Source organism: Chondrus crispus, genomic scaffold, assembly GCF_000350225.1.
Source record: "Chondrus crispus Stackhouse genomic scaffold, scaffold_390, whole genome shotgun sequence".
Classification (NCBI taxonomy): Eukaryota; Rhodophyta; class Florideophyceae; order Gigartinales; family Gigartinaceae; genus Chondrus; species Chondrus crispus.
The window spans coordinates 37945-56957 of record NW_005179284.1 but is presented as its reverse complement, the minus strand read 5'-3'; the positions used below and the strand labels follow the sequence as shown (position 1 = coordinate 56957).

At 50.8% G+C, this 19013-nt stretch overlaps 2 protein-coding genes; one reads left to right on the top strand and one right to left on the bottom strand.

Moving 5' to 3' along the window:
• Positions 1–6189: 6189 nt before the first annotated feature.
• Positions 6190–7545, bottom strand: CHC_T00001047001 (hypothetical protein). XM_005718306.1 is given in 2 exon segments: positions 6190–6336; positions 6337–7545. 1 exon segment carries the CDS (start codon positions 7543–7545, stop codon positions 6337–6339), a length of 1209 nt encoding a protein of 402 aa, XP_005718363.1. The 3' UTR covers positions 6190–6336.
• A 4795-nt stretch (positions 7546–12340) lies between these two features.
• CHC_T00001046001 (hypothetical protein) lies at positions 12341–12865 on the top strand. The gene has a single exon (XM_005718305.1). It carries the CDS (start codon positions 12341–12343, stop codon positions 12863–12865), a length of 525 nt encoding a protein of 174 aa, XP_005718362.1.
• Positions 12866–19013: the final 6148 nt, after the last annotated feature.

The following is a 19013-nucleotide window of genomic DNA, read 5'->3' as shown; positions in this document are numbered from 1 at the left end:
GATCGATGCCAAGGAGGCATTTGATTTCAAAAAGCTGAACTCTGGGTACCCTTCTGCCGTCCGGTGGTGCTCTGTTTCCTAAACAGAGTGTAAAATGCTAGCAAACGACTGTCGCAAATTTTACGTGGGCGTTGTGATAACGACTGAGCAAAAGGGGAGGTGCCGTTGGCCAACGACATGAGAGAGGAATGACTGGGAGTCAGGGAGGGTCTTAACTTGCCCGAGTTTGCCCGGGTTTGCTTGCCCCGAGCCATGATTTGCACTACTATTGGCTACTGGGCGTTAATATATGATTTGAAACTAAGTACGACCCTACACTGCAAGCTCAAGTTATGTCAGTGTGTAATGACAAATGTCAATCATATATTGGCTACTTTTGTAAGTTTGTAACTTTCGAATTTGGACGCTGTGCTCCGGTGGACGCAGTGCTTGCCCCTTGCCGAAAACATCCTCAACTCCCACTTTGCAAAAATCTATGCACCTGCCATCTCGCAAAGGCAACCCAACTCTACGAAGCACCTCTCTGCCGACTACTTTCCTGAAAATGGCTTCCACACCTCAATGCCACGTGCGCCGTTCTCCGCGCCTCTGGCGCATCTCTCTGACTCCCACCATTCTTAAGACGGGGACCACCAACGCAAAGTCTCTCACTATTGCTTCCTCGTCTGCAGCGGACGTTTCTGACCAAATATTATCCCCCTCCATACGGTATGTACGACTGAATTCTTTGTCGTTAAAAATCCTGTTGGCTCTGACAAAAGTCCATCCCCGTCCGAGATCTAAGGGCTTTGTGAATTTTCGGGGTCGAGGATAGTTTGAAATAGCTTGGTGCAATGAAAGGAGGGAGAATAGAGCTGCGGTTGCGGTTAGTGCGGTCGTAGCAGTGATGATTCTATTGCCGTGCATTGCGTAGGAGTGATTAGATTGAGAAGAAAGGAGGGGAGGCGAACGGCGATACTGGGCAGTGGTTGTAGATCCGTTTTTTGACCAAACAGCGCCGGCGATAGATACGCTATCCCGCGGAGTAGTAAGGAGAGAAGTAGGGGGTGAGATCAATTATTTATCCCGGTGATCTGGGATCACCCGCAATGGCCACGTTCTGGGTCGGAAGCGAGCGACGCTGCAGCGTCTCGCGTCCATGTCGACGCGTCCCTGGGGCGAAGTTGTTTGACGCTGCAGCATGTCACGTCCCTGTCGATGCGTCCTCGGAGCGAATTTGTAGAACCCAGTGTCCTCCCCGTTGCGTTCTGGCAATTTATGGCGCTGTATGCCTCTGTAAGTCAGCACCGTCGCTCTGGGACACCTGTCCACTACTAACGTAAGGGAAAGGACACCTGTCCACTACTAACGAAAGGGGAAGGCGTGTACTTACATTAATAAATTAATAAATGACCGGCAAACTCGGGCAAGCAAAGCAAACCCGGGCAAGTTAAGACCCTCCCTCATATGATGGAATCAGCAGAGAAGGAAGCATCGCAGAGTGGGAATGAGCAGACGAGTTCAATGAAAGAGTTGAAGGAATCACCACAGTCCCCCTGAACTCGTATGTGAGTGACTAAATGAGAAAGGTTGCCGGGTTCTTGACTTTGAAAGTATGAGCGCAGGTGTACCATGAACCTGAAGGTTTTTGATGCGTGTTGGTGACGTCTTACAGTGCGGGTGGACCTTGGAACCTGAAAAATGAGGTATTTTGCGTCATCTGAATACGTCGGGTGTGGGACGTGTCGGCTTGTGAGAGGTTGCTTCTCACGACGTCGAGTGGTTGACGTGTGAGCTTGTGATAGGGTAGTGAGAAAAGAAGGATACTGAACGGTGTGGTTCGAACTCGTGTGCGCAGCAGTAGCAATGAGGCCCATAACCTATGATAACGACTGAGCAAAAGGGGAGGTGCCGTTGGCCAACGACATGAGAGAGGAATGACTGGGAGTCATATGAAGGAATCACCACAGGCGTCGAGGCGGGGGAGGGCCGAGTTGTGCACATAGACGCGCCACAAAATCTGGCACGGGGTGCGACATGTGGACACGTGTGGGCGTGAGGCGTGACCGAAGGCCCGCTGGGGTTGCCAACCCCAGCAACCAATGGTTGCTAGATGACTTGTCGCCAGCAATTGCTTGGCCAGACAAGGGCGCCCCACTGCTATCGTGGCTCAGCGGGCGCGGGCCTCCCCACCGAAGGCTTAAACAGCCAGGACAAGGCGACCTGGACCGCCCCGAACTGCTCATGTATGCGAGAAAAGGCCGCGCGCGTTGGTGATGCGGTGACTGCGAAGGGCGCCGGATGTTTGACCCCCCTCCGCAAGCAGAAGGTCGAGAATAGGAGGCGCGAAACCGCGGCTTTTCACAGTCGTCCGATGCATGCGGCATGGCGGCTCTCTAAGGTAGTGGCAGTGACCTACATCCTAGACTACACGCGCTAGCAAGCCCAGGGAGGAGACCGAGCCTTGATAGGACTTGCGAGTTCCCACCGCCAACCCACGCTGGTTTCGGCCACGATGACAAGGTAAAAACACAGGCTATCTACTTTCGACTTCTTTTTCGGAGGCCCTCTGCATCTATCACCGGTGGTCTCGATAGGCCCCTTCTTTCTATAATGTCAACCATGCTCCTCCGTTTTCTAGACAGCTCATGACGCGCTTCCTTGGTATTCGCCACAATCTCTGCGGCGTCATCCTTCATCCTGCGATACCAACCCTGCTCATCGCCCTCCAGTTCGGCCAATTCTTCCCCAGTAAAACTTCTCGTAATCCTCACATCTGCACGATCGAGAACAAAATTATGCAACTTCATAGAAAGAACAATTAAACGCGCGTAAGTGTGTAGCGAAAAACTGAGTTGGCTCAAGATCCTCCACTTACCGACTAGCATCCCAAAAGCTTGCTCTACATGCATTCGGAGGGAAGAATGATAATAATTAAATGCGTCTTCCGCGTCCGTCGCAGTGGCTGCAGGAAAGGGCGTAATCAGAGACTCCGTACAAACATATGCCTCATCCCCCGCTATCCAACACTCGAAATGCAACTTGCCAGATTCTAGATAATGCCCAAGTGCCGATACAGTGTGGGCCACAGAGTCATGAGTTGAACCTACGCAACGCGCCGAGCAGCATAAAAATCTATAGTCAGCGTCAACTACAGCCTGCACAGGTAAAGCATAATACAGCTTTCTACAAAAGAAAGTGCTCGGTGCGTGGCACCACGCGGGCTTCTTGATTTTGATGGCTATACCGTCCAAAGCGCCAACGCAACCAGAAAACGCAGACGGGGGATTACGAGACATCTTGAAAGTTTTTGCCGAGTGACGTAAACCAGACACTGTGGACGGCAACCCGGGCAGCTGCAATCTTTCTGACAATACTGTACACGTAGAATGAAACACATTGTAAACTGATGTCTTAGACATCTGATAAGTACCCATTAAGTCTAGATAACTTGCGCCAGCCATCATCCTCAGCGTCACGGCAAGGCGTACATCCGGTGGAATGGTCAGTCGTGTTGCCCGTCGTCCCATTTCGATATTCTTCTAGAGAGACTGCCTAACGCTACTAAGCAATTCATGAAACGCTTGGCGTGGCATTCTGAAAGCCCTACAGAACAAAGCGTCATCATAAACCAGAGTCAAATTTTCAAACGTCAGTTGTTCCTGCAAACGCAATTCCAGGCGTACTTTCGACGTTTTCTTGTCTTTTTTGGAATTGAGAAGAATTGCCGCAGCCGCGAGCAGGTACAAAAACATCTTTCTACGCCGCATTCGCAATAGAACGAGCTCAATTCGGCGGTGGATTTCAGGACTTAACTTCATTGGTAGAGAAGAAGTTTGAAACCCTGACGAAGGAAAGGGAGTGCTGGGGAGGACTGTGTTGGATACTGGCGGTTGCTGATCTATCATGACCGTTTTGGTCATGCACATCGAGGGACCTCATTATAGCAACACGTCGTCCAGCTTTGCTTTTGCCGAGCTACAGGGAGTCAGACTGGGCCATGTGCATGCGCGAGAAGGCGTTGCTGTACCTTCCATTCTGCATGGATCTGCAGACCGTCCAGATGCACCCAGTGGGTGCATCCAGAAATTGCCACTCCAACACTGCGACACTTTTTGGCCAATCACAGGCCTCCGCTGGGCTAGAAATGTAGTGGGCGATCCACCACTTCTGCTGAAGTGCAAGGACCCCCGAGGGGTCCTTGCACTCCGCCACTCTGCAATATGATAACATTTTGTGGGGAGTTGATCCCCTTCCTGCTCTCAGGATCAACACGGACGACCCAAAATTGCCCATATCCTATGATGGCCAGCCCAAAACGCACACAAGCTCTCGAAGAACTCGCAGTGCTTGCAACAGCAGCAGCATCTGTTGCTGCTGTTTCCCTCACATGGAGGGTTCTTCGAAGGAGAAGGATAAACGGGAGAAAACGAAGATCCCGAAAGCCCCCTCAGTATCGCCGAGCGGCATTGATCCGACCGGTTTTCACCAGGCTGACAACGGCATGGAATCAAATTTTGTCATGCGGCATCGACGATGACTTTCTCCTCGCGACAAACTTCACAAAGGACATCATTTTACAGCGTATTCTGCCATTCTTTGAGTCTGAGCGCGTTGGGTTTAATTTTGGGAGCCCATACAGAAACGGTGTAAAGACGAGAGGACGTAAGCCTTTCCTTAACAGCATTGATTTGCTCGGTCTGGCGTTATGGTACATCAAAACAAAAGGAACAGTCTACAATATGTGCCCTATTTTTGGAATTGTATCCTCCAGCGTAAGTGTATGGTTAGACTACAGCTTAGAGGTGCTGATGCGCGTTGTTCGAAAACAAGACCGAACTGATTTTGCAATCCGCTGGCCTACATTTGCCGAAATGAAGCTTTCAGCAGCTCTTCTGAAATGAAGGCTGTCTTAAACATGCTAGCTCAGAACGCAGTAAGAAAGGATACGGAACAGAAATAAACTTTGCACAGTCCTTTCTCAAACTACCCAAACGTTTACTGTTGGAACGGCAACTGCGTGCGACTGTACGTAGTTCGGATCTGGTTGAGTCCAACAAATCGAGCGCGCAAATTGAAAAGATGGCAGCAGATGAGTAAAAGTCGCATCCTATTGTTAGAATCCGCTGGCAAGGGTACTTTAAGGCGAGCCAACGGACCCTTCACTGCACGAACACCCCACTCGGCGCTGTGTCGCTCGCTTGGCATAACGCGTTGTAAAACGATGTCTACAGCCGCGAGGTGTGAGGATGCGGGAATGTCGCTGGTTTCATTTGCCTTGCGCGAACGGACAACTTTTCCATTGGCGGCTTTTAGGTTGTTTACGAAGGCGGTGTCTCCCAAAATAGCCATGCCAGGTGGCGTCATTTCATCAGACAATTTCGGGAGGTGGCAAACCGTGTGCGGAATGTTGGCGGCGGGGTGGATGTGGCATGTGTGGGTCTCGGGGGTCCCGTGGCTGCGGTTGGTGTGACTGGGTTGGGCGTGGTGGGGGTCGGGGGTGGGGCTACAACGTGTAGATCTTGATCGACGAGGTCAAGGATGACCTCGGCACCAGATAGGACTTGACGGGAAGCCATGGGCGCGAACGACGTCGCAATAATTGGGAGAGGAGGGGTGTTTGGCATGATGTTGGCATGTGTTGAAGTCAAGGAAAGCGAGAAGGCGGGGAAATGGTGTAAGACGGAATACGGCAGCCGCGCTCAGGTTTGGCGGGCTGAGTAGCGCAGTGGTGGCATAGTTGCATTTTTCGACATTTATCATACTGTGTTGGAGTGATGGAGTGGCAATTTCTGGATGCACCCACTCTGTTCCATTTCCGAGGAGTGGAACTATGGGATGGCATTACAGTAAACACTACAGCAATGTGCTTCCGATTTTAGTGAAGAACTCAATAAAAACGGGGCGAGGGAAAGGAAAAACGAGAGGAAAGTCCTTTGTTAGGACTGGCCCTCACTCGAGCTGCCCTCTGCGTCGCTCTTTCTATGCTTGCTCTTTCTCTGCGAGCTACATTTACGCACTAATATTGATGTGACGCGCAGTATCGAGTCCAGGTCAAAAAGATGTGCAAAATCAGCTCAAAATCCATGGAAGACGAAGTGTTATTGACTGTTGACATGGTGCTTATATGAGCGGAGCCCTCTGGGGTTTTTAGTCTTGCCTCGTAGGCAGGCGATAACCCTTCATGTTCGGCGACCAAGGCGACAAACCTTTTACTCAATTGCTGTTTATTTTGGAACACTAAATTCGAAACACTGCCTGTCACTCCTTCGGCCTTGCTACATATTGCAGCAGTCAGGAAAGAAGAATTTAACGAGGCAACCGCCTTGCGTATAACGCGGGACTTCATATTTTCCACTAATTGTAGTCAGTTGCAAAGAAATCCTTGAGCTCGTCATCGCGACGAATATCATTTGTAGCACACTGCAACCCGCCCCCAAACTGGTATACTTCTCGGAAGCCTTGCGGAATCACATCAAACCCGAGATCTTCGAGTTGCGAGATGAGTTCCTTTTCGTTCTCCTCCACAACAACCTTTTCTTCATTAATACTGAACACATTCACGCTCATTCCGTTGGCACTGCAATCACAAAAGTCAGGCATGGGATAGTTGATGGCATTCGGCGCTGCAGATTTCACAAATTTCCAGTTGCCATCCCTGAACTTGGTAACCTCACTTTCTAGGGGCGGCCTCTCACGGTTGCATAGTACCAGTCCCGGACGCAGAGGTACAAAATTTCCGTCGATATGCTGCGGGTTCAAATCATCTGGGAAATGCATCAGGTGACAATCAACACCAAGAGGGGCGAAATGGCGTTGCAACCATTCAAAGCCACTTCTGTTGGTGGTGTTGCTCCGAATTATATAAAGATCTTTACCGAAACGCGCCACATCAGCGGCATCCCATATCGGCTCGTCTTCAGTAGTAGTGAATTCAAACTTGTGCTTCTTACTCTTCACGTCTTCTGCAGAAATATAGCCGGAATAGTTCTTGTATCGTTCATTTTGCCTGTCCCAGAAGGGCACTTTGACGCCGTTGGCAACATCAACTGAATGCGTATAAAGAGAATCGCGCATCATTGGCTTCGGAGCAACAGTCCAGATCATGCCCTTGTCTCTCTTGTAGTAATCCAGGATGATATCACGGTAACAGTATTCTTCGAACAAACGGGATCTCAATGACATGGTCGCCTCAAGAATCTCACGACCTACCACCAAAAGTTTATCCCTCGGGCAGCAGTTATACATCGTTGGGATACTCCAGAAAGGAGTGACAATTGGCTTGTTCTGTGGAATAGGAGTGGGTCGCTTCACGACAACTCCCTCTCCTTCGAGCATTTCAGCGTAAGCGTCGTACTGAGCATTTGCCTTTTGAATCTCGTTGGGATGCTTCGGACCGATAGGCCACCTGAGTGTGGATGCAATATACTCATTGTTACATTCACCTCGAAAATCGGGTCCCTCCGGAGGGAAACAGGCATCATCTGGAAGTCTGGCGACAATGACCTCCTTGAGCGGTGCCCACTCCGTGGATGAGTTGACTATAACATTGTCGATAGTCATCATACGGCGCTTTATTTGATATCTCTGATCCAAGGATTTGGGTGTGTTGCGGGTTGGGGGTGCGAGATGGGGCAGAAGAGCTGTGGATCTGGAGAGGCAACTTGTTTTTAAGTGCTCGCATGTGGTATGGACATTGTGAATGCATGAGCTCAAACGATGAGCTGAAGCATGACAGTGACCTAAGCGGATCACGGGATCACGAGAGTTTTTGTGATTTGGTTTCTCTGGGTGACATTCTTGTACTATCTACCAGATATTATCATACAGAGGTGTGGAGGAAATGAGCTGGGCAAGTTGTTTCAAAGATATTGCGGAAGCAGTAACTTTGCTGGTTAGTAAAATCTTTCGGCGTCTTTGCATTCAAGGTATTATCTTTAATGCAAGACGCCGAAAGACATAAAGTGACAGGGCCTTGGCGGAGGCGGTTGCAGTTCAGAAAGGCTTATCGTTGATTTGCCCATACAAGCAGCGAGGTAAGCTGCGAGGTAAGCCGCGGGGTGGATGCTCTTAGAACAAACGGCGAGATACACGCCGCTGTGGAAGCAGGACGGGTGTCCATCAACATGGGGCGAGGTGGAAGCAATGTGCGCCCCGGAAGAAACTGGCACTCACAGCTGGCATTCACAGCTGGAATTTACACTGGCATTCACATGTGGAAGCGCTTTGGCATAGTGCGCTGGCAAAGGTGCATCGAAGTAGATAGGACACGTTGAGAAGGCACAAGTGTTTTATTGTTTTGTACAGGGAGGGGCGGAGAGAAGTGTATTCCTGGGTCAGTGCGCACATTGATTGGACGCTGATATTGAATGAACTATCACTCTATAATACGAAATATCGTTCTCTTATTCAAACTCGGGCGAGTTTGCCCGGGTTTGCTTGCCCGGAGCCATGATTTGCACTACTATTGGCTACTGGGCGTTAATATATGATTTGAAACTAAGTACGGCCCTACACTGCAAGCTCAAGTTATGTCAGTGTGTAATGACAAATGTCAATCATATATTGGCTACTTTTTTAGGTTTGTAACTTTCGAATTTGGACGCTGTGCTCCGGTGGACGCAGTGCTTGCCCCTTGCCGAAAACATCCTCAACTCCCCCTTTGCAAAAATCTATGCACCTGCCATCTCGCAAAGGCAACACAACTCTACGAAGCACCTCTCTGCCGACTACTTTCCTGAAAATGGCTTCCACACCTCAATGCCACGTGCGCCGTTCTCCGCGCCTCTGGCGCATGTCTCCGACTCCCACCATTCGGAAGACGGGGGCCACCAACGCAAAGTCTCTCACTATTGCTTCCTCGTCTGCAGCGGGCGTTTCTGACCAAATATTATCCCCCCCTCCATACGGTATGTACGACTGAATTCTTTGTCGTTAAAAATCCTGTTGGCTCTGACAAAGGTCCATCCCCGTCGGAGATCTAAGGGCTTTGTGAATTTTCGGGGTCGAGGACAGTTTGAAATAGCTTAGTGCAATGAAAGGAGGGAGAATACATAGTGTAGAGCTGCGGTTGCGGTTAGTGCGGTCGTAGCAGTGATGATTCTATTGCCGTGCATTGCGTAGGAGTGATTAGATTGAGAAGAAAGGAGGGGAGGCGAACGGCGATACTGGGCAGTGGTTGTAGATCCGTTTTTTGACCAAACAGCGCCGGCGATAGATACGCTATCCCGCGGAGTAGTAAGGAGAGAAGTAGGGGGTGAGATCAATTATTTATCCCGGTGATCTGGGATCACCCGCAATGGCCACGTTCTGGGTCGGAAGCGAGCGACGCTGCAGCGTCTCGCGTCCATGTCGACGCGTCCCTGGGGCGAAGTTGTTTGACGCTGCAGCATGTCACGTCCCTGTCGATGGTTCCTCGGAGCGAATTTGTAGAACCCACAGTGTCCTCCCCGTTGCGTTCTGGCAATTTATGGCGCTGTATGCCTCTGTAAGTCAGCACCGTCGCTCTGGGACACCTGTCCACTACTAACGTAAGGGGAAGGCGTGTACTTACATTAAAAATTAATAAATGACCGGCAAACTCGGGCAAGCAAAGCAAACCCGGGCAAGTTAAGACACACCCTCAAAACTGTATTCCGTTGCATCGCAGCGCGTTCAGCGGCGCCGGCGTATTCGGAGGCGGCGTATTCGGAGCCGCGCACTGCCGTGTTCCAAATGGCTCGCTGTGCATGCAGATTCCCTCTCGATTGCGTCGGTCGACCAGCTCGCGACTGGCGCACCGCCGTGTTCCACATGGCTCACTGTGCGTCCAAAATCCGTCGCCTGTTAAATGCCCAGGTGGCGTCGGCCAGTTCGCGGCTGCGCGTCGCTGCAATTTTTGCATCAGCGTATCGAGCACCGCACGTTGAGATTACAAGTGGTGTGGTGCGTGTTGAAAAACACACAGCAGCAGCCATGAATATGTAGGCGCTGTTTTCATTTTCAAGTTCGCCATATCGGGGCACGAAACAGCGCGGTTTGACCCGAGGCGAAACGATGTAAAGCGGTTTTATAAGGCTTCAAAGCGCGCCCAAGGTACGCGAGGCGTGCGAGTGTGTGGCAGTGTTGCGCGCGGCTCGAGCACAACATAAGCAACTAGCACGATCGTGGAGTGATTTGTCTCGCGACGGAGGTGCAGCGCGAGTACCGTCAGGTCACGGCGGAGAGAGAGCGGCCGATGCATCTGGCGGCAGGCACGCCACTGTCACGACAGCCGCACTAGGGTTGTTGTCTAAAAGAAACCAAAAAAAGATTCTCTATCCCTTTCTCGCGAGCGCTGGATGGGTGTGGTCCCAGTGGGAAGCGGACAGCTAAAGTTAATCTACCGAGAGAAGGGAAAGCAGTAGGCGTAAGCGCCGTCCTTCTCCAATTCGTGTGTAGGGTTTCTGTGGGGCGTTCTAACGTTGTTAGAAACGCTACACCCGCATTGTATGTTGTGACACTCGTCACGGAGGCCTGGCGACTTTTACGACAGTATTCGGTTATTATATTGGCAAATCGCATGAGCAAACGCACTTCAACTCAAAACCCTTAAACCCTCACACGCTCACACCTTCACCCTAGATCTACTCGCACCCATATGCATCGGTCGAATGTATCACTACCAACGGTGGCACAAACCTGTGTGGGTACATATAGTGCCCCACTATAGACAGCAGCCACATGCGATCCCACCGGACATGTGGCGCAGTGCTTTTGCTGTCATCACTAACTGTTGTTAAGCCTTCACAGAGGCGCTCTATGCGGCACGGAACAAGCTCGGCAAGCTCATACAGTACTAGGCATGACGGCAAATGCCTTCCAAAAAATTCAATAATTAGTTGCGAAGCACTATTTAATACGGACGCAAAGTTTGACGATATGGTCTGAAAACATCATAATAATATTCGGATATCTTCAGATCATATGACCAAACAGCGAACACATAATAATATTTCCATAATATGTGTTTCATAATATATGTCGAATACACATGGTGCATACTCGGGACCCATTGTCTCGAGTTGTGAAAAACCCTAATGACGCGTCTTCATGAAGCTGTGCTGCTTCCCGTCTTTCTAGGGTTCCAGTTCTAAAACTTGGAGAAAGCCTATATAGGTTTTATAATAGTGGCGCGGCTTTCTTCACGCCATCGAGTGAATGAGTGGAAACCCCGTTGGGGACATGCCGGCACCGACGTTTATGTACAAGAGGCGGGAAGGGGGGTCCAAGGGATACTGGCAGGGGCGGCGCGTGGGGAACGGTGTGGAGCAGGGCGTATGCAAGAAGGTAGAGGGAGCGGGGAACAACAAGGGTGGGCGGTGGAGGGTCCAAGGGGGACTGGCAGGGGCGACGCATGGGTAACGGTGGGGACCAGGGCGTATGCGAGAGCGTGGAGAGGGCGCAGCACAACAAGGGTGGGTGGTGGAGGGTCCGAGGCGAACTTGCAGGGGCGGCGCGTAAACCTGCCTTGCCGCGTTCGAGGCAATTGCGGGAGAGCGGCTTGCATCTTGGAAGGAAGGGCTTGGATGGGATGTCAATGGGCGTTCATGGGTGTCCCTGGAGGGATCGGATGGCAAGATTCGGTCAAAAAGCATAAGCCCGCCTTTTCGGAGGGATTTGAATGCAGTTAATCTGCATTCTTGCTAAGTGACGGGTTCGTTTGTCATGGTAAAACGCTCTGGCAGAGCGACTGGAAAGCTTTATTTTTAGATCTATCCACTACTTTCAGAGATAATCAGCAAGGAGATACTCCAAGGACTGAAACTTGGCCCCTTACGTGTACAAGAATCTAATTTTTTGGGAATTTATTTGAACAATTAGGGGTGACCGACGAGTTGGGGCGGGTGACCGATAATTAGGGCAACCCTCCTTTATCTGTTGCATCCATATCTGTTGCATCATGCAACAGATATGGATGCAACAGATACTGAACAGGCATAGATATGGATGCAACTTGCATCCATATCTATGCCTGTTCAGTATGATATCGCCATCTGGAGATTGAAGGCATCTATTTAATTTCTGCAACTCCAACACACCCTGCTTCTGTTATTTATCGAGCGTCAGCCAAATTTGTCACGAGGCGTGCATGCGCTCCGTCGGGATGCTCCTTTATATCTATGAAACTTACAGCTTCCGTAGTCAACACCAGAAACTCCTACCACCCATGTGAGATATACCGACGGTACCAAGATACCATAACGGGGGGCACAAAGAGCGATTATTCACACTACATCAAAGTTTTCGCTCTCTCCCTTGTGCCCAAGACAAGCGATCCCTTCCCCAAGGCCGCATTCAAACCTCGCAGTACACCTCGGCTAGCACACATCCACATTTCACCATGGCTCACCCACTACAAGATTCCCCATCATATGCAAGCTTCTTTCACGGCGCCCTTGCCGTCGTCCTACTGCTCCTGGGCGGCTCTACATTCGCACTGGGCATCTTCATCCCGCAAGTGGAGGACTTTGCCTCGCCGCCGCACCATTTAGATGGCCTTTGGGAAACTGCCATGGGTGCTATGCATCTCTTCTCTGCACCCGTTATGATCTTTGCTGGTATCTTTCTAGACGCTGGATTGGACGATCCGCTTCCCGCCTCCCTCCCTTTTTGGGTTGGCAAAAGCTCCCGTCTTCGACTACTTAATTTGCTCTCCGCGGTTTCGTTTGCTTGCCTTGCATTTTCTGGCTATGGCGCCGCACATTCTGATCGCTTTTATTTGCTTTTCGGAGTTACTATGCAGGCCTTTCCTCTCGCCATCGGTACGTATTCTTATCCCATCCCGTATTTTCTATCCCATTTGAGCTTCGAAAATACATATTCTGACGTGCGCTCCTCCTGTCTTCTTGCTGCGCAGTGTATCTAACTTGCCTACAGGTACTAATAGTCTGGTTTCCCAATAATTCTGGAGTGGCCGTCGGTGTCGGTAACGCTGCATTTGGACTGGGAACTGTCGGATTGACGGAACTGTTCAGTATTCTCATCGCCAGAACTTCTCACGTCACCGCCATTTACCTTGCATCCGCCATTCTGGGTGCCGGCGCCGTGCTACCTGCAATGCTTATGAGATTGCCGTCTCGTCACGAAATCCCAGTGCCAGAGGAACAGAGTTCATTGCTACAAGAGCATGATCGAGAAGAGAGACTCCCCTGGTATACTCTTGCTCGCCTGCCCAACTTTTGGTTTTATATCTTTGCCGTCTTCTCTACCAGCGTGACCTACATGCTCAATCCCTACTACTTCAAACTGGGCCAGCTGTTCAACAGACCGCTTGATGAATTGGTGCTGTACTTCAATATCTCAAATCTGGTTGCCACGTTCTGTGGTCTGTTCATCACGGCCTTGACAGATGTTGCGGGCTTTGGTACCGGTTTCTTTTTTTCCGGCTCAAGGAACATCATGACCGTTTTCATGATGGTTCAAGCTCTAGTCCTCTTACTCTCCATCATTGTGAATAACACCCTCAATTTTACTGCCTTCGTCGTCATCAAGGCGCTCATGAAGGTCATCGTCACGTGTCACATCGGATGTGCCGTGCTGTTGGCCAAAGACATGTTCGGTCCGGTCAATAGCTGCATTGTGTTCGGCTTTGGAGCCGGTCTGGCGCTCGGGAGCGGCGAAGCCGCTTCAGCATGGCTTATGGCAACTGTCGAAGCTGTTTTTCAACCGATTTCTGCCCCGTCTGACTACAACGCCTTCTATTGGATTGCTGCCATCTGGAGTACCTTGGGGTTGATAAGTGTTGTGGCCGTTAAGAAGCACAATAAGTCTAATAGATATGATTGCCTTTCTGTGTAGAGAGAAAAATATCGAGACCATACGTGCAATCAGTCTTAAACTAGTTTTTTTCTGGACTACGATGTTGCTAACATGTCCGGAGTCAGTCCTTGAACCTGGAGACCTACCGCTGTACAGTGTGCGCTTACATGGGATAAGACCCTATCGTCAGAGGCACTGATCTTCATCAGATGCATTTTCCACAAGTGTACCAGATGATTCTATATCCGAGCGCAATCAGAGACACGCTTAAAATATTAGTCCTTGTCGTAACAGCTAAAGTGCGCAAAGTTATGTACGTACTTCAGAGATACCACTTCGACTGAGAAGAGCCATACTAGCTCTGGCGATCACTCTCCAACTTAATCCAAAGCCGATCCGCACTTATCCGTGTAGATTTGTCAGAACAGAACACAGTGCGCGTCCAAGAAGCAGCAGGCGCTCATTTCTAGGTTGGAGTAATGAAGGCATGAAAAAACAGTTCCAACGTAATATAATGCAACAATCGAACCGCATGTGCACTGTATTTCATTATGGTTTCTACGTGCAGTTTTCGTACAGTACCCTTCTCACCGGCTTAGTTTGGGCCACGGCCCTGAGGGCCGCCATTCCATTCATCGTGATTGGCAATCACGCAATCACGCAATCACGTCAATAAATGGTGCCTGCTCCCTTGTGGTTGGTTATTTATATTACGTTTCCTAAAAAATGGTCATGCTCATTAAAGAAATAAACAATCGACTTAAAATTAATCTTGTGCTCCAACTTGCAGAACGACGTTAAATTAATGTCGTGATCGCGTGATTGCGTGATTGCATGATTGCCAATCACGATGAATGGAATGGCCCTGAGGGTCAATTTGGGCCACTTCCAAATCACGAGCCTCTAGCCCTCCCCGCCTTCCCAAAATCCCCACAGTCCATCTCACCAACTCATACCGCGCACTCCGACAGCGAAGCCCTCCCTCCTCCTCTGTAAGCGACGTTCGGCTCGGCGGTGGCAGTATGCCACCATCAATGAGAGCGCTAACTCTCACACACAAGAAAAGAATCCCGAAACCCGAAAAGAAGAGAGGAGGGTGCTCGCTGCGCCAAGCTTCTTTCGTTAATCCAAAGAGGTGAAAGCGCACGCAAAGCATCCCGAGACACAGGCGTGTCCCGCACAACAGCTACGCGAATAAAAAAAGGAGTACGAAAGCTCAGAGACGGACGAGCTAAAAAAATTGCTAGATCCAGAAGGTAATCATGCTGGCCGTACGACAGTGTTGTCGGCAGACGAGGAAGGCCTTTTAGTCGACAGAACGCTTCATGCCACGCGGCGTGGATTTGCTGTTGATAATGCTGTTATGAGCACAGTGCACGCCAAAATGGCTCCGGCAAACACAACGCATATTCTCCAACCCTGTGATCAATTCGTCAATCGATCATTCCAGCGCACAGTTAGGGAAACACGAGACCGTCTTCTGTCCATGAGCCATTTGTCGTGGGCAAATACTGCGTACAAGATCAAACTGGCCGTGGCCGGATACCAGTCTATTTCGGAGGATTCCAGGGCCTCATTCATAAAATGTGGCTCGTGGCCTATGACCTATCGTTTTGTCCATTTCGCGACATTTTCAGGGTCTGCAAATGGGTCCACAGGGGAGGTCCGCAAATGGGTCCACAGGGGAGCATGAGGATTCTCCTTGCAGTGACGAGCGTGTTTTGATGTGGCAAAGAACAAATGTGGCCGCACGGGCCACCGACATGAGACTAAAATCTAAAATTCATGCGTTAACAGACGGTAAGATACCAGCGTCACAAGCGCTTGCAAAAGTATCTTGTGTCCTTCGGTCAGATTATCGAGTTCAAAACATTCTGTTGAGCGAGATACGAGCTCCAAAAATGGCGGTTTTGAATCGATCAGGACGCCAAAAAATTGGCAAAATGCAAGCGGCGGCAGTGTTGACTTCGAAAGTCTCTCACGCCAACTACAACATTAACTGTGTATCGCATGTGGAAGACGTAAGCTCAAAGGCTTTTAAATGTCACAGTCGTACTTTGTCGAGCAATTTGATTTGTGAAAAAGAAAACAGGGCGCCTGTCAAGGGCGATGGCATTGCGCGTAACTTAGAGAGTAGTTTTTGGGCTTCTTTTGATGATGTTCCCCTAGAACAGTGGCCAAGGCGATCGGCGGTTGGGTTGCAGAGGAACAAAGGGAGTTCTCGTGGAGATCGGCACGACTCCGCGGCGCGAACGTTGCTCGGCCTGTCGCAACTGCGGTGAAAGTGCCGCGGGGAGGTGGCCCAAATTGAGCCGGATGGCCTGGAGAGCCGCTAACCAAAGATTTTTTGGTATCGGGAAACTGGCCAGTACTGCGGTAAAATGACCGATTTTTTGAAAATTCTAAACCGACCCAAATTGAGCCGTTGAGAAGGGTACAGTCACACCCCAATACTGTAATGTATTCAATATTTTTCAGGAATTGCAATAGAAACCTTTCTTTTTGTTTCCTTTTTCTTTCCGCGGAAACGTCTAGGACTCGCGATGCGTCCATCGCAAAGAACATCACAAGAGAGACTGGAGAGATCCGTGTTCATTCGCGAGATTTGGGAACTGTTACTGTGGAGGCGTGCGACATGGTAGCGATAGCTGCTGCAGAAGGAACGCGGGTAGCGCGGTCGAGGAGCGGAATGGCGCTAGGAACGGCGAAGCGGTCGGGGAAGAAGAAGGCGGTCAAAACGGTTGGTTACTTCGTTGCCTTCCCCGTGCGCCCGCCTCCTGGGCGAACGCACTAGTTTATTTAGTAGGGTAGCCGCTTCCCGCGGGGAGATCGGCCGGGGGATCTCCGCCGTGGGTGCGGCTGTAAGCCACACCCCCCCCCCCCGCTGGAGGCAAACGCGCGCTTTTTTGGGTGGGTTATTTGAAATCCAAAGCGCGGTTTGGGTCAGATATTAGGTAGGAAGGTAAAGATAGGGGGAGAAGGAGGATGAGAGGCGTTTGTAGGGCACAATGTGTAGTACCACGGGGCTGGAGGCGACGTGGGAGTGTCTGGAAGCCAAACGGCTGTGGAGGGCATCGGCCTACCCAGGGTGGAGTGTAACGGGTATTAAAAACTCGTAAAATGGCAGCTCCGTTGTTGAGCACTATGAGAGGCGCACCACCCGGCCCGCCCTCCTCAGTGTTCGCGTTCGGCTCCGTGCTTGGGAAATATGGGCCACAGTCATTCCTCCGGGAATTATACAGCAACCCAAGTACCAGCACGGCGGCCGGGCCTAGCAGGAGCAGGCAGCGCCAAATTGTGTCCACCTACTTTGGGGTGGATTTGGTCTCCGAATTAAAGACCGATAGGGATAGTGCAACGGTGAGCTTGATGGTGGCACCTGCGGCAGCACCATTTGTGGTTCCAAGGGTGGCGGACAGGGAAGATGATTACGAGGTTTTTGCGGCTGCAGTGCCGAGCGCAAGGTATAGCGCGGCGGCAGCGGCGAGCGCAAGGTAAACGGCGGCGGCAGCGGCGAGCGAAAGTTAAAGCTTTCACTGAAGGTAAACCGCGGCGGCAGTGGCGAGCACAAGGTAGAGCCCGGCGGCGGCGGGCGCAAGGCAGACGCGCGGCTGCATTAAGTCATTGAGGGTGATGCCGTATTGCTTTGCTGAGAATGTGGGACCAACGGTTTTAAGTGCGGCGTGTTGGAGTTCCAGCGGCGGAAATCGGCAGACGCTGGCTGTGCAAGAGGAACGAAGGGGTCTTTGTGGTACGCATTAGGGGCTCAGGCGGCGTTGATCACTGCATTGTAGCGGATTGCCGTCGGAGTGTGTTCATCGATCCTGCCGAGAGTTATCCAGTTAGGATGAACCGTGAGACGCTGGGTATGGCTGTCGGGAAGGATTCGAGTTGGGAGGGGGTGATCGAAATACGAGAGCTACCGATGAGGCGAATACGTCGTCATGTGGACGGTGGGAAACGCAGGCACCGGAGCGGCCGATAGTTTAGTTGGAGGATAAAAGGGCTACTATGTTGTTTGGTAAAATAACTGAGTTCATTGCTTTGTTAAGCTGGCGAAAAGCGTGTGGGTTGATTTTCGTCATTCCGTCTGCAAGGTTCTGTGGTCCCGGTACCCATTCCAAGGAGTCTAAGTCCCTTGCCTCAAAGGAGTCTCTTAGGCGGGCAACGGTGGGCCTTAGCCTAAAATCGCGCTGTTCGTGGAGGGTGGAGATTGTAGTATAGAGGCCGTAGGAGTCTACCAATAGGCGCAGTCTAGGTCTCGGAGATAGACCGGAAGGGTGGAAGAAGAAGGGTAGGGATTCGGCTGTGTAGATAGAACGTCAGCGGAGTACGCAGCAGCGAGGATTTCAGCGCCGGCGGAGGAGAAGGATACTCTGGTCTGCTTCGAAGAGTGCCAATCGAGGGCGTAGAACTTGGCGTTCACCACCAATCCGGAGATAAAGCCTGTTTGGCCGTAAGAAGAGTTGCCAGTCGCTGCATCGCTGAAGGAGACTAGCGTGAGCTCTGAAGTGCTTTTCACAGCCTGGCTCGGGGCTGTGTAGACGAAGGAGGGAGAAAGGCCTTTGAGGTGTCTCAGAGCGCTGTTGAGTTGGCGTATGTGTTTTATCCTGAGTTGAGAAACACATTGCTGAAGTTTGCTAGCAACGAGAGAAGCAAGAGGGAGGGCGCCGTGGCCAAGGAAGTTGAGTTTTCCGGTGAGGCTCTGGAATTCTCGCAGTTCTTCCTTGGAGCAGAAGGATTCGTTTTGTTTCTTGCGGTGGTAAGGCACACAGATGGGTAGGATGGTATCCATGAATTCCTTCATTGAAACTTTTATGGACCCGTCACTGAGGCGGGATATGAAGAAGCGGTTGAAAACGATATCTTCTTGGTCGTTGTACCGACTGATGTCGAATTTATGTGCGATCGCGTTGTGAAAATCGCGTAGGGCTGAAGGTAGACCGGAGAAGAGCATATCGTCAACTACTTTGACAAGAATTAGTTGCAAGATAGAATTCTTCCAAAGTAGGAATAGCTGTGGTACACCGGGTACCGTCACGAACCCGTATTGGAAGAGCCAGTCGTCAACACAGAGCTGCCATAGGCGGCCGGGGTCGACAAGACCGTAGGCTGGTGATAGGAGCTTCCATACCTCGCCGGCCATTGCTGTCCAGCCTCTGGGAGGGCGTATGTAGATGTCACGCTTGAGGTCTCGGCTTGGAGGTAGGCTAACTTGATATCCAGGGCCGCGAAAGAGAACTGAAGGAGGACTG

Bases quoted from the DNA above. Each gene is read 5' to 3' on its own strand.
- CHC_T00001047001 (XM_005718306.1), bottom strand. From the start codon at position 7,545: ATGATGACTATCGACAATGTTATAGTCAACTCATCCACGGAGTGGGCA.
- CHC_T00001046001 (XM_005718305.1), top strand. From the start codon at position 12,341: ATGGCTCACCCACTACAAGATTCCCCATCATATGCAAGCTTCTTTCAC.